Genomic DNA, 13,109 nt, shown 5'->3' with positions numbered 1-13,109 from the left:
TCATGCCCAAGGTTCCCTTACAGTGACCTGAGCCGTGGCAGATTTCCCGTGAAAATAAGATGGAGATTCTCTGGGGCCGTGATTTTTTTTTTTTTTTTTTTTTCAGATTTAGGATGAGATTTCTTCTAACGATTCAAATGTCCAAAGTCCAAATATTTGCAACCAGGGGCATCAAACTGTAGTCACAGACCCGACACAGCTGGAAGGACCCGGAGAAATTATCAGTCCAAGCTTCTCATTTTATGGCAGGTAACAGCCCAGTGAAGGTGGCTGCTGGGCTGCAAGTTTCACAGCCAGGGCGCTGACCCAGGGAATCCAGGAGGGAGAATGGAAATCAGGAATGTGCTCCTCAAGGCCCTCCAGCCCCACCCGCAGGTTCTCACTACCCCCTATCCTTCCCATGAAGCAGAGAACTACATGCTGAGAGCAAATGTGTACCCCTTTAGAAAAAAGGAATTCAGCACTTTCTTTGTCCTCCTTCATTCCACCCTGCCTTTCCTATTCAGACAGCCCACTGTCCTCGCGCTCGGCTCCACCTTTCCAGGGCCTTCACGCCGAGGGCAAGCACAGCGTTCACAGCCTTTCCAGGACCCCAAGGTACAAAGCAAAGTGTTTTGCCTCCCCCTTTCTCTGCGGCTCCTAATAGAGCCAGAAGTGGTGGACTGTGGCACTAGATGCCTCCTTGCGCGCCTTTATAATCACATGGAGCATAAGCAGTAAATGAGGCCGGTTTTGCTTGAAATGCAGAATTTCTGCTAATCAGCTTATGGCTGGTTTGGCCACAAGAATGGCTGTTGCGCATTACCTAATCCATCTTTGCCATTTCCTCCCCCATAAGCCTGTGTGTATGTGTCCTGCGGCGTAAGGAGCTGGGGGCAGGGGCAGGGGCGGGACGCCGGTGGGCACGTGATTTAGGCGCAGGCGCACTGCCGCGGTTGTGGCGGGGAGAAATGGGAGGCAACGCCCTCGCCTCTAATGGCCGTTCGGCCCCCGGGATTCATTTCATACACTCCTCTCCACACGTGAACAGAGCTGGCTATTGCTTTAAATGTAGGACTGTTTTATCTAAATGGCCTTGAATGTGGGTCAAACTAGTATCATGAGGGAGAAAGAAAAAATACTCCTGTGCACTTTTATCTTAGATACTAAGCCCTGGACGGTGCCTGACTTTGCTAACCAAGTGAAAAACCATTTCCCCATGACACTTGCAAAAAATAAGAGAAAGGCTTAAATGTTTAATGCAATACGATATTCTCGTGTGACTTACCCCACCTATATAAACAGCATCATGGTAAAAACAATTTAAAAAACAAAAGACTATCTTATTCTGCTTGACATTACAACCTTTCACTGTATTTTTTTTTAATGCTGTGCATAAGGAAATGGCTTACCTTCCAGCATTTTTTGCAGACTGCTCCTCATGACATGGATGTTCTCTATCCCGATAAACTGAAACTTGATATTGGAGTAGTTGTCTTCGTTCTCATAGCCTTTCCCTGCGGCACGATTTGCCATCGCATTGAGCTGCGGTGGTCAGCAAAACAGAGTAGTCACCAATGATATTCAGGGCATAAAACAACCTAAACATCTCACCGACAGCGATAACAGCATTCAAAATGGTGTGCAGAAACATAACATGTTTGAAATCACTGGAACATCCTACCAAGCTATGTGATTCCAGGCACTCCTGCTGAGCTTATACTCAACAGCATAAATGTGTTGATGCAAGGAACACTTTCTTAGCTGGAAAGCATTCTACAGATAAACCCTTCTGGAGATGTCTGTCGTGGTTCCATCAGAGATGCCAAATTGAGTATGGAATTCTGTGATAGAGCCACCTTGCCCTGACTTAACCAAACGTTATAACCTGTAGGTTGGCAGAAGAATATCAGCAGATACAGGGGGAAATCCAAAGCTCTGTGAGTTAAATTATATCTTCCAGTATTATATTACCAATAAACACATTATCCTATAGGAATGGTGGTGTGATTTTAATCTGCCTATAAGAATCCCCCAATTAAACCTTGAGCAGGACTCACTGACTAAAATGGCAAGCACATGTAGAACTATCTCCAGGGCCATTTCTCCAGTGATTTTATTTCAATCTAGAGACCTGCTAAGAGGTCTTTTGGACCACTCTCATTACTACAATTTTGTATATGGTGGGGGTTTCCCAGTACAAACTGGGTTAAAGAGAACAGACTTCAAAGAAATTTATTAAATGCAAACTTCTGCCCCCATCCTGTGTAACTAAAACCAGGCAGGGGACAAGTCCTGCCTTAGCTGGGAAATACATTTCTGGGATGCATGTATTATTGCTAAAATTCCATCCTTGCTGTTTGGCTACGTGGGTGGTCACAACCTAGGAAACACTACCACTGATCATGTTCAACTTCTGTCCACAAAAGGCAGGCAGGTTCTCCCCGGCAGAGAACTGACACCAGGAACTCACCGCCAGAAAAAATATATCGATTTCACAAATTAACAAACACTTCTCAAAAAGCCAAGTTTAAAAAAATGAAGCTAAAAACTAAGCTAAGTTAAAAACATAAGTATTCTTTGGCCCAGATCTTTACTTCACACAATTAAAACTACCAGCACATAAAGAGAGATGTCCATTAAAACTTTATAATAGTAAAAACCTGAAAACCTATGAGTATCTCAATAGGGCGATGGGTAGATAAATTATGGTATATTCACACCCTGAACTTCTACAGGGGCAAAAAGACATGGATTTTGGAGAGAGACAGACACAGAGACAGAGACAGACAGACTGATTTGGAATTGGCCCATGACATGGTTAAGTGAAAAGAGTAACCTAAAGAATAATATTCATACAATAATCTCATTTCTTGTAAAACAAAGTACAGATGCATATTTATGTTTATACACGTTTGAATAAGCAGATTAAAATGTATGAATGACGATACCAACCTCGCAGCGGTTAGAGCAGAAACACAGAGGTGACAAGTGCCAGGGGACACTATCAATCCTACTTTAGATGCCTCTGTATTCTCTGTTACCAAGATTATATTAGCTTTGTAATTTAACTAATAAACATAACACGTATTAGAAGTGAAAACTGAAGCAGCAGAGGGCAAGCCGGTGCCCCTCCGAGCTGGGGCTGGTGGACACCTCCCTTCTCCGTAGCGGTCCTGCTCACGATTTAGCGCTTATGACATCAGCTGGGGCCCATCAGCCCAAGACACTTCCCAGTGATTGTCACCTTTCTCCTGGGCATGCTATGAGAATAAAGGGTTTGGCCTTCCTCAAGAAAAAAAAAAAAATACAAAAATGATGCTATTTTGAAGACAACTCCTGTTTATGCTTTACAATTTTTATTTATTTTTTTTTTAAAGATTTTATTTATTTATTTGAGAGAGAGAGAATGAGAGACAGAGAGCATGAGGGGGAGGAGGGTCAGAGGGAGAAGCAGACTCCCCGCTGAGCAGGGAGCCCGATGCGGGACTCGATCCCGGGACTCCAGGATCATGACCTGAGCCGAAGGCAGTCGCTTAACCAACTGAGCCACCCAGGCACCCTATGCTTTACAATTTTTAAATATTTTAAGGGGAAATTTCTCTCTAAAATTACCTACAGGCATTATTCTTTTGAAGCGTACTGTTATAAAATATCACTCCTTTGTATGATTATTTTCCAAAGCTGCTGCCCTAGCCTTTACAACAAGCTTTATAAAATAAAACAATTAATAGGATACTTGCAAGAATCCCGATGCTACATGAGCCTTATATTTCCTCTGTATCTTAAATAATTCAAGTTAAACCTACCCACCACATACTTCAGAGATACTCTTTTCTAATAGTGTAATAAATAAAACCCCATATATCATTAGTATTATCATTTGAATGTATGATTAGAACTCTGTGTTCACATTTTTACATAGTTGAGTACCTGTGACCTGGGATAATTTGTTGATAGTCTTTCAAAGGAAAGGAGCAACACAAGATGGCTTCTTGAAAGTCAATGGTACTTCTCATAATGAACAGAAGATGGCAATATTTAATCTATCATCCAAAGTGTACTTTGTCAAGGTTTCCACAGATTTCACCGGAGACCTATCAGGATAGTGTAGCAAATGCTGAACCGTCAAAGCAGGAAGTACGGTTTTATGAGTAATACAAATTCAAGAAGCTACCCTGGACCTATTTTATAAATCTCCAGATAGAGTGTGCCTTGTATATATCAAACAGTATTAGAGTAAGTCTAATTTGTCCCCCGTGCCTTTGGCTGAGAACTCCATCTCACGAACCAAGGGAAAGCTGTTCATCTCAACTCCAAAAAATTCTCGAATAAATGAAACATTGGAGGTAACTGCATTCCAGCTTCACTTTATGCATAAGGAATACAACAGAGAAATAACAAGTAGAGCTGGAAAAAAAATACCGCTTTCTCACCCAAGATCACGCCACTATTTGATAATCTCAGCATCTATGAGGGCAGAAAATCTTATCAGTGAAATAAAAAGAACCCACTCATTTCTCCACAAACTCCTTTTTTTTTTTTTCTTAATTTGAGAGAGAGTGGGAGAAAGCACAAATGGGGGAAGGGGCAGAGGGAGAAGCAGACCCCCCGCTGAGCAGCGAGCCCAACACAGGGCTCCATCCCAGGACCCTGAGACCATGACCCGAGCCGAAGGCAGATGCTTAATCGACTGAGCCCAGGCGCCCTCCCCACAAACTCCTAATGAACACTTACTGTGTGTCAGATGCTGAACAGAATAAAAAGATGAATAAGAAGCTGTCCCTGCCACCATAAGCTTTTGAGTGTGTCCGGGGAAGCACACAGCACCAAATAATAACGGACTTGACCCGCCAGGACTGGGCGTGAGCAGCCCCATGTGGCCTAGGGGATCAGGGGTCACGTCTCATGAAAGCAAGAGGCCTTGAGATGGACTTCCATCATCTGGGAAATGGAGACAAAGGGGAGGGCATTCCAGAAGAGGTGGGACACAAAATCAAGGGGCATATGGGTATCAGTGAGCCCACCAGTGCCAGTGGGGTCAATGGTTCATGGATGGTAGCAGGAGCGAGAGAGGAGGCTAAAAATTATTTCGAGTCCTCCTCTACAGAGAGGCCCAAGTCAGAAGGTTAGACTTTACCCATGGCGGTGGAGAGCAACTGAAGGATTCTGACCAGGTTTATTTGAAAATCTTAAGATGTAGTGTTGATGGCAGAGAAGATCCCCTGGGCTGGGGTGGAGGACACAGGCTCCATGGGGCGCCTGCAGGCCTGGTTTGTGGCCATATCCCTCCAACTGGCACAGTAGGACTCAGTGAAGATTTACTGACCGGCTGACCGGCCAAACAAAGGACTGAATATTGGAGTGAAGTGGAAAGGTGAACAGGCCAAGAATGTTAAGAAGCAGAATCAGATTCTTCCTCTGACCCTCAATCAATCAGTCAGTCAGACACACCAAAACCATGAGAACTTAGCCAATAATAATCTTGGTATCAACTTAATGGTCAGCCTGGTCACTCCGAAGACTACAACTGTCTTAACCCTGCAGTCTCAGATTTCAGCACAGTACATTCTGTACCTGAATAATGACAGGAGCTGATCTGACAGGGTTGGGAAATGAGAACAAAAGTTATCTTGGCAGGAGGAGGATTGGGCCACAGCCTAGCAGCGAGCGTCCCATGACGCTCCTTTCCCTCCCTCCATCTCTAACTGGTGAAATGAAGAACCTGAACTTGTGACATAAACATGAAAATATGAGGCGGCTTGCTTTCTTGCACTACTGCATACAACCCTGCTAGGGAAATCTTCCTTTCCTACCCTGAAGGACATCTTAGGCAGAATGAATAGCTTTTGGATTACACTCTAAGAGAAAAATCACCATCCAGCTCCATTTAAAATTCCAATTCCATGTATGATGCAAAATTATCTCTTTCCCTCATTACAGGCTATGAGGACAGGTGAGGGGTCTGCTCTCCTACTCCCTTCCCCTTCCTCTTTCTTCTAGGTGCTATCTGCTTTGGGGGGGGGTGTAGGGGGTGTGGGGAGGGGTACAGAGGAGGGATAAGTGGTAAACGTCTTTTTATAAAGCTGGCAAGACCACAATTCTCTCTCCATTGACGTTGCTGCTTTTCTCATCACACTTACTGGCCCTCACTGCCCTCTCGGTGAAAAGGGTCCAAATGCTGCATCTCCCAGGGCACGTATGTGGGCTCTTGTAGATACAGGGTACACAGGTCACTGACATGGGAGATCCCCCTGGCTCGGGCCTCTTCCAGTCCCCTCAACTTCGCTCCCCAGCAGACACACGCAGCTGGGGACCGCCAGGGGACGAGCCCTCTTTGGAGGGACACTAGCAAGATGGCTCCTATGTACTTCCTTCCTCAGTGTGCACTTGACCCACGGGAAATCCCTCCACCCCTGCACTACCAAACAGAAGGAGTGTAGACTGCCCCCGCCTCTGATCGCTACCAGCTCCCTTTCCCCCTGCTCACCGCCACGGTGGCCATCAGCAAGGATGGGACACGTCCCACTAAAAGAGGAGGTCCTAGATTCTCCTCTTTCAGGCACCCCAATCTTTACAACGGATTCTCTCAGACCCCCGCCCCCCCAGGATTTGGTGAGTAGAAACCACCTAATTACCGATCCCAGAGAAACACAAAAATACCCAACATCCTGTAGTGCAACTAAAAAACTGCTTACAGGGTGCGATTAGAAGCCATAACCATAAAGCTGTCTTTGGAGAAGGAGCAAGGACAAGAGGCTGAGCATTAGCGGAGGCGGGTGGTTACCTAACCTCCCCCCTTCTCAGCACTGTTCAGGGCTCCCTCCCAAGGTTCTGGCAGCAGAGCCCAGCTCAGAGCCCTCGTGGCTCCTCTGACCCTGGCCTGATTCCGGATGAGCTTCTGGTTGGTTCTTCAGCTCCGTGTCTCCAGGTTCACTAGGTGTGTGCTCGGAGGTGCCAACCGTCCTGAGGCTGATGTGGACACAAGGCTCCCCTGGAGATTGCTGTGAACAGCACTGTGGTCGAGTGGAAGGAGCACAGGCTTTGGCCACAGGTGAGCCCGGATTGGCACGTGGGCTCTGTCCTGAACTCTGCAACCTTGGGCAGATTATTTAACCTCTCCAAATCTACATCTCCTCATTTTCAGGATTATTGTCAGAATTAAACGAGCATTATTACAAGCTCAGCAAAGTCCCAGGCTAAAGTAACAAGAAGTCGTCGACAAGGCTGAGAGAAAATTAGTTCCTCTCATTTTACAATTCAACGTCTAGTGCATCGATACTGTTTCCTATCTTCTTAAGGCACCAAATCCCAGCAGTAACATATGACCCCAAGGGTATAGTTGTTTTTGAGCAGATATTCAATACATGCTGAGGACCTCACCGCCTCTGCCTCCCAAGATTTTAATGTCAACAAGCAATTCAGAAGGCTTTCATCTCAACAGGCAGCGTGTGGGGTGAGCCTTGCTCCCAGGGCAGGAATGATCCAGATGCTCCCGATCCTGAGAGCAAACCCAGGGCAGGGGCCCCATTTCCCACTGCCACCGCCTAGAGCAAGCTTGAGCTCCATCTCCTGGCTACCAAGGAAGCCTAACACTCGGGAACCAAAAATCAACAGCCTTGTTCTTGAACGAACAGATCTAAGCAGTTTAAAACTCACGTGAAGTGTGGGGATGTGTGAGCAAATACAAGAATGGGGCCCTCGGAGGAGACACCAGTTTTCTTTAATGGATCAGCATCAAACTTCTTATCGCCTCAAGTAAACACGCTTCATGCTAAATATGCCCTTCAAATCAAATCCTCTGGATTAATTCATTTTAAATCCGGAATCCGCCTGTCTCAACAACTGCCACACGTCCCAAAAGGTTTATGTGGCATAGTACACACTTCCATCACTGGCCCTGGAACGAGTAGGTGAATCTGTCTGGCTTTTTTTTTTAAATCTGGGAACACAGGACAGGAGAAGGGCACCCCAATTCAGGAAAGCCCCTGCCCTTCCTTTTCTTACCTCGGGCTCAGTACATGTGCCTAAGACGCAGGCGTTCTTTAATTCACCTCTGGTCACGAGGAAATGCCAAACAGCTGCACTTTACTTACACGGAAGGTACAATGAAGAGGACAGAAAAGAGTCAAGGTTAGCAGGGAGGGGTGACAGTGCGATGGGCCAGAGAGAAAAGCACACATGCAAAGAGAACAGTCAAGTCAGAGGGCTGCTGGTATCTTTCAGGTGAAAATCTACCAGCAGACCAGCTTTGTTTTGTTTTTGTTTTGTCTTCCGGTTGGAAATTCTTACCAGTGTGTTTTGTTTTCAGACTACCTAAAAGGAAGAGAATCCCCTACGTATCATCTGCTGGAACAGGACCTGGCTGTAACATGGGTTGTATCCTTGATCTCCGGGGCAGATTTGCTGATCTGGTATCTGAGAGAGACGACTTCACCGCCGCCCCGCCCAGTACCCCACAGCTGCACTTCGGTCAGGAGCTCGGGACTACTGGAGGTCACGGGGACGACCAGGGCGCTGATCTTACTTACGCCAGGAAAACATCAAGTTAAGGGAACCAGGCCATGAATCACAGCATTTGATGACATGAGGCTCAGAGAAGCATTGAAAACTGCCAGGGTCTGAGTGCCCACATAATGGGTAATACAAAATTCTCAATTCTCATATGGCCCATGAGTATAGACTATGTCTATAGTTACCTAGTCTACACATCTGTGTATACTTTTAAGCGATTGGGGCTGTCGGTCATAATTCCTGCTTCCTGTTCTAATGTTTCTTGTGTCCTTATGCTCTTTTTAGAAAATAGCTTCGTTGGAGGGGCGCCTGGGTGGCTCAGGCATTAAGCATCTGCCTTCGGCTCAGGTCATGATCGCAGGGTCCTGGGATCGAGCCCCGCATTGGGGTCCCTGCAGGGAGCCTGCTTCTCCCTCTCCCACTCCCCCTGCTTGTGTTCTCTCTCTCGCTTTGTCTCTCTCTGTCAAATAAATAAATAAAATCTTAAAAAAAAAAAAAAATAGCTTCGTGGGCATATAACACACAGGCCATACAATTCATCCGCTAAAATTGCACGATTCAGTGATGTTTGGTATATTTAGAGAGTTGTGTAACCATCACCACAATCTATTTCTAGAACATTTTAATCACCCCAAAATGAAACCCTCTACCCATTAGCTGTCACCCCACTTCCTCCAATCCTCTTAACTCGAGGCAACCACCAGCCTACCTTCTGTCTCTATGGATCTGTCTGTTCTGGACATTTCACATAAATGGAATCATACAATGCGTGGGCCTCTGTGACTGAGAGATACTCTGCAAGATGGACTTGGCTTACCCCTTGACAACTAGATCCATTATTTCCTGTTGACTGTTTTATTAAATTATAAAATCAGTATATGAATACATGCATAATTAAAATAATATTTTTGGGCGCCTGGGTGGCATAGTCGTTAAGCGTCTGCCTTCGGCTCAGGTCATGATCCCAGAGTCCTGGGACTGAGCCCCACATCGGGCTCCCTGCTCGGTGGGAAGCCTGCTTCTCCCTCTCCCGCTCACCCTGCTTGTGTTCCCTCTCTGTCAAATAAATAAAACTCCAAAAAAAAATTTTTTTTTCAAACAAGAGACATGTAGAAAGTTCTCTACCTCTCTAAATCCTCCCTTCTCCATGGAATTTTAACAGGTTGGCGTTTATCCTTCCAGATCTTTTCTTATTTTAACAGAAATTTTTATATGCCTGTAGTTTTATTTGACATAAACACAATAGTATGCATATTATTTTGTGATTTTTTTTTACTTGACATTGTATATTGTAAATCTTCCCGAGTCACAGATCCAGATCGCTCTACAAGGTTGAATTTGAAATAGTATAGCTGAACACCTCACAAAACATGAACTGTGGGAGCTCTGCAGTAATTTCTTACTGTTAGGACAGAAAAGGTCAATTTTAGAAATAAACCAAAAAAACAAATAAATAAATAAATAATTTGGTGTATTTAGGAGAACAAGCTCCAAAATTAAACCACACTCATTGGTTGTGTGCACCGTGTACCTGGCACGATGCTAGGAGCAGGAGAACTCTCGAAAGGCTCTGCGTGATGAGGAGCGTAGGACACCCCCGGAAACAACTCGCAGGTGCAAACACACTCCCCCGTGGAGAAACACTCAGCCAAGCAGGGCGGCCCCATCCTGACTATACAAAGAGGAACATCCGCCCTTGCCAATGAGGCACCCAGAGCGGGGACGACAGTCTGTTTACCTTTGTCTCGTCTCCAGGTTCACGATTCAGGGCTGCAAAGACACGCACAGGAACGGCAACACTTACTTTGGGCCGGGTGTCCACGACGTAAATGAAGTCGCTTCCCGGATTGGCTTTCCTGATGGCCTGGAGCATCTGCTCGTCCTCGAGGCACCGGGCGCTGAAGCCGGACAGGGGCTGGCTGCTTCGGCAGATGGAGGCCTGCGGGACACGGCAGCGTCAGCTCCCACTGATACCTCGAGACCGCGGCCCCAGCAACGAGCCCCAAGCCGGCTTGTAGAAGCATCTTCATGCCTTCCAAACATCGAGCTTGGTTTCTTTTTAATTCAGGCCAGAGAAACCACTACCAGGGCAAGCAGTGCAAAGTTTCTCTGCGTAAGAAATTAGGAGTGAATATGGATGTTCAGATGGGATCTAAATTATGAAATATAAAGCCATTTACGTAGCCTACTTTCCCTTTTACTGGTATTATTTCATTTTCCTGCTGAAGGCAGAAATATAAAGTAAATAACTATTCTCCTAAAATTTACAAGATACTGCTAATAGCAAGACTAGTAAAGTATAAATAAATAAATAAGTTATTGTGTCATGTTTTCCATCAATTTTTACCAGCTCGTTTGGAAACATCACAAATACTAAAAACCAATTCTAATCCTAGATGTCCGGGAAGTTTCTGCTGTGATGAAAGGCCAGGAGGCTGCTACCTTTGCCCCCCAGGAGAGCAGGCACTCCCCCAGGCTGCCCCTGGCGAGCTAGGAGCAGGGGGTTCCTCTGGCGTCAGTCTGCGTTCTAGTCTGCCACTTCCCTAGTCTGCGATTCTGGCAGCCGACGTGTGCAATAGCGTAAACCTTTCCCTGAGGTATTAGGAGGGGAGTGTGGGTACATCCTCGCAGCTATAAAACTGAGACTTCTGAGGCAAAGTGCTTTTTAGGGACTTAGATTTTATTTTCACACTTAAAGGAACGACTCTTGCCAAGAATCCACACTGAGGCTGTGAGCCCACTGGATGAGAGTGGCGGCCGGTGAGGAAGAGAGGCCCCTTGCTGCAGGCGGGCAGGCAAAGCAGGGCAAACTCCCTGACAATGACGGTGGCAGAGCCCGCTCAGGGTGCCCGCCCTGCAGGACTCTGTCCAGGAAGGGACAGCCCAGCTCCGAGTCCAAGCACAGCTTAACTGTCCCTGAAGTTCAACCCAGGACGACTTAGCTAGGCTTTGGGCTTCCCCAGAAAAAAAGGAAGCGCTGGTGCTCCTCACTGGAAAAAGTGGGAATGTTTCTCAATAACTCTACCATCCTTCAGCTGAGGACCTGCAGGCAAGCCCGAGAACCGCAGAACAGCTCGGTGCATAACTGGGCCACTGCCAGAGCGTTCCAGAACCACCCTGTAACAGCGAGGGCAACCACTGAGGTCGGTCAAGAACTCTGGGGCGCCTGGGTGGCTCAGCAGGCTGAAGGTCCGACTCTTGGCTTCAGCTCAGGTCATGGTCTCAGAGTTGTGGGATCGAGCCCCGTGTCAGGCTCCCCGCTCAGTGAGGAGTCCACTGGAGATTCTCTTCTCTGCCCCTCCCCGCTCACTCACATTCTCTCTCTCCCCCTCTCTCAAATAAATAAATCAATCTTAAAAAGAAAAAAGAGAAAAAGAACTCTGGGCCCCGCAGCCAGGTTCAGAATCCAGGAGGGAAATACATGGCAGAGTGGCAGGCAAAGCAGAGGGGCAGCAGAGTTGCTCCAGAGTTGTAGGATTCTTGAATTATTGGCAGAAGTGCAACTGCAGCCTGGAGGAGAAAGGACTGGGGGGCCCGAACCCGGATGAGGACAGCTGGGAAGAGGGAGGTCCTGGAGGAGAAAGGCAAGCAGGGCAGGGACCAAAGGCGGGCTGGGAACAAAAGGCAAGCAGCTTCGATGGATAGAAAGCAAATCGCCCCAGAGGGCTTTCCTAATGCTTCCCCTGTGGGTCCTGTTTCTTCAGGCTCTGCCCCCCTGTCCTGAGGGCATTCTGGCAGCTGAGAGAACAGTTCTGAGCTGGTTCTACCTGACACTTCTTCGGGGTTGAAGAGATACTAGTTAACACAGCTACCACTGGGTAATTCCTTAGAGTATCGGAAGAGTTAGACAGGAAGGAAACACATTTACACGCTGAGAATTTGTCTGAGAATGCACACACCACACCTGAACCCCCTGACCCAGAGGGACTCCAACTAGGAAACGAAGCCAGGGAGTAACAAGGACCATCAGTAATTACCTGCAGGATGCGGGCAGCCAGTTTAAGTGAGGGGTTAAGTCAGAATAGTTACACTATGCAATGTGGTCAATAAACTAAACCAGATAGATTAAACCAACTATGTTTTAATATTTCATAGTTATATTTTCTTAATAACCTATAGACATACTCCACAGGGACTTCTTCATTGCCTTGGGGCTAACATATAGTTACCAATTTTGTGTGGAGCATAAGTAGCCTTGGGTGCGTCTGCTCACCTTGAACATACCCCAGACCGTCCTGCTGTTGAGAGAATATTACCCTTGCCTGGCAGCCTTTCTCACTGATGTCGGTCACCTGAGCGCAGAGGGAAAACTCTTCAATGGTAAACTGTCATGGGAGCGTCTCATCTACAACACTACTAGTAATTAAAATACCCAACATTTTTTGAATGCTTATTATGTGGCGAGCACTATTATAAAAACTTTGTGTTATTTTTTTTCCTTCCTTATTTTTTTGATGTAATGTTCCATGATTCATTGTTTGCATTTAACACCCAGTGCTCCATTCAATACGTGCCCTCCTTAATACCCATGGCCAGGCTAACCCATTCCCCCACCCCCTCCCCTCTAGAACCCTCAGTTTGTTTCTCAGAGTCCATAGTTTCTCATGGTTCGTCTC

General features: G+C 46.5%; 2 protein-coding genes across 2 annotated transcripts in view; one reads left to right on the top strand and one right to left on the bottom strand.

The window, feature by feature from the left end:
* SLC7A2 (solute carrier family 7 member 2) overlaps positions 1-13,109 on the top strand; it is a 363,691-nt gene that overhangs the window by 156,023 nt on the left and 194,559 nt on the right. The gene's annotated exons all lie outside the window — the stretch shown is intronic.
* MTMR7 (myotubularin related protein 7) overlaps positions 1-13,109 on the bottom strand; it is a 105,186-nt gene that overhangs the window by 27,895 nt on the left and 64,182 nt on the right. The window contains exons 6-7 of the mRNA XM_006744844.3: positions 10,298-10,432; positions 1,392-1,524 (exon numbers count right to left, since the gene is read on the bottom strand). Coding sequence (XP_006744907.1) covers positions 1,392-1,524; positions 10,298-10,432 — 268 coding nt within the window. The remainder of the gene's footprint in view (positions 1-1,391; positions 1,525-10,297; positions 10,433-13,109) is intronic.

This window comes from Leptonychotes weddellii, chromosome 2 (genome assembly GCF_054177405.1).
Source record: "Leptonychotes weddellii isolate Sample4059 chromosome 2, ASM5417740v2, whole genome shotgun sequence".
NCBI classification, from domain to species: domain Eukaryota; kingdom Metazoa; phylum Chordata; class Mammalia; order Carnivora; family Phocidae; genus Leptonychotes; species Leptonychotes weddellii.
This window is presented reverse-complemented; position numbering and strand designations above follow the sequence as displayed.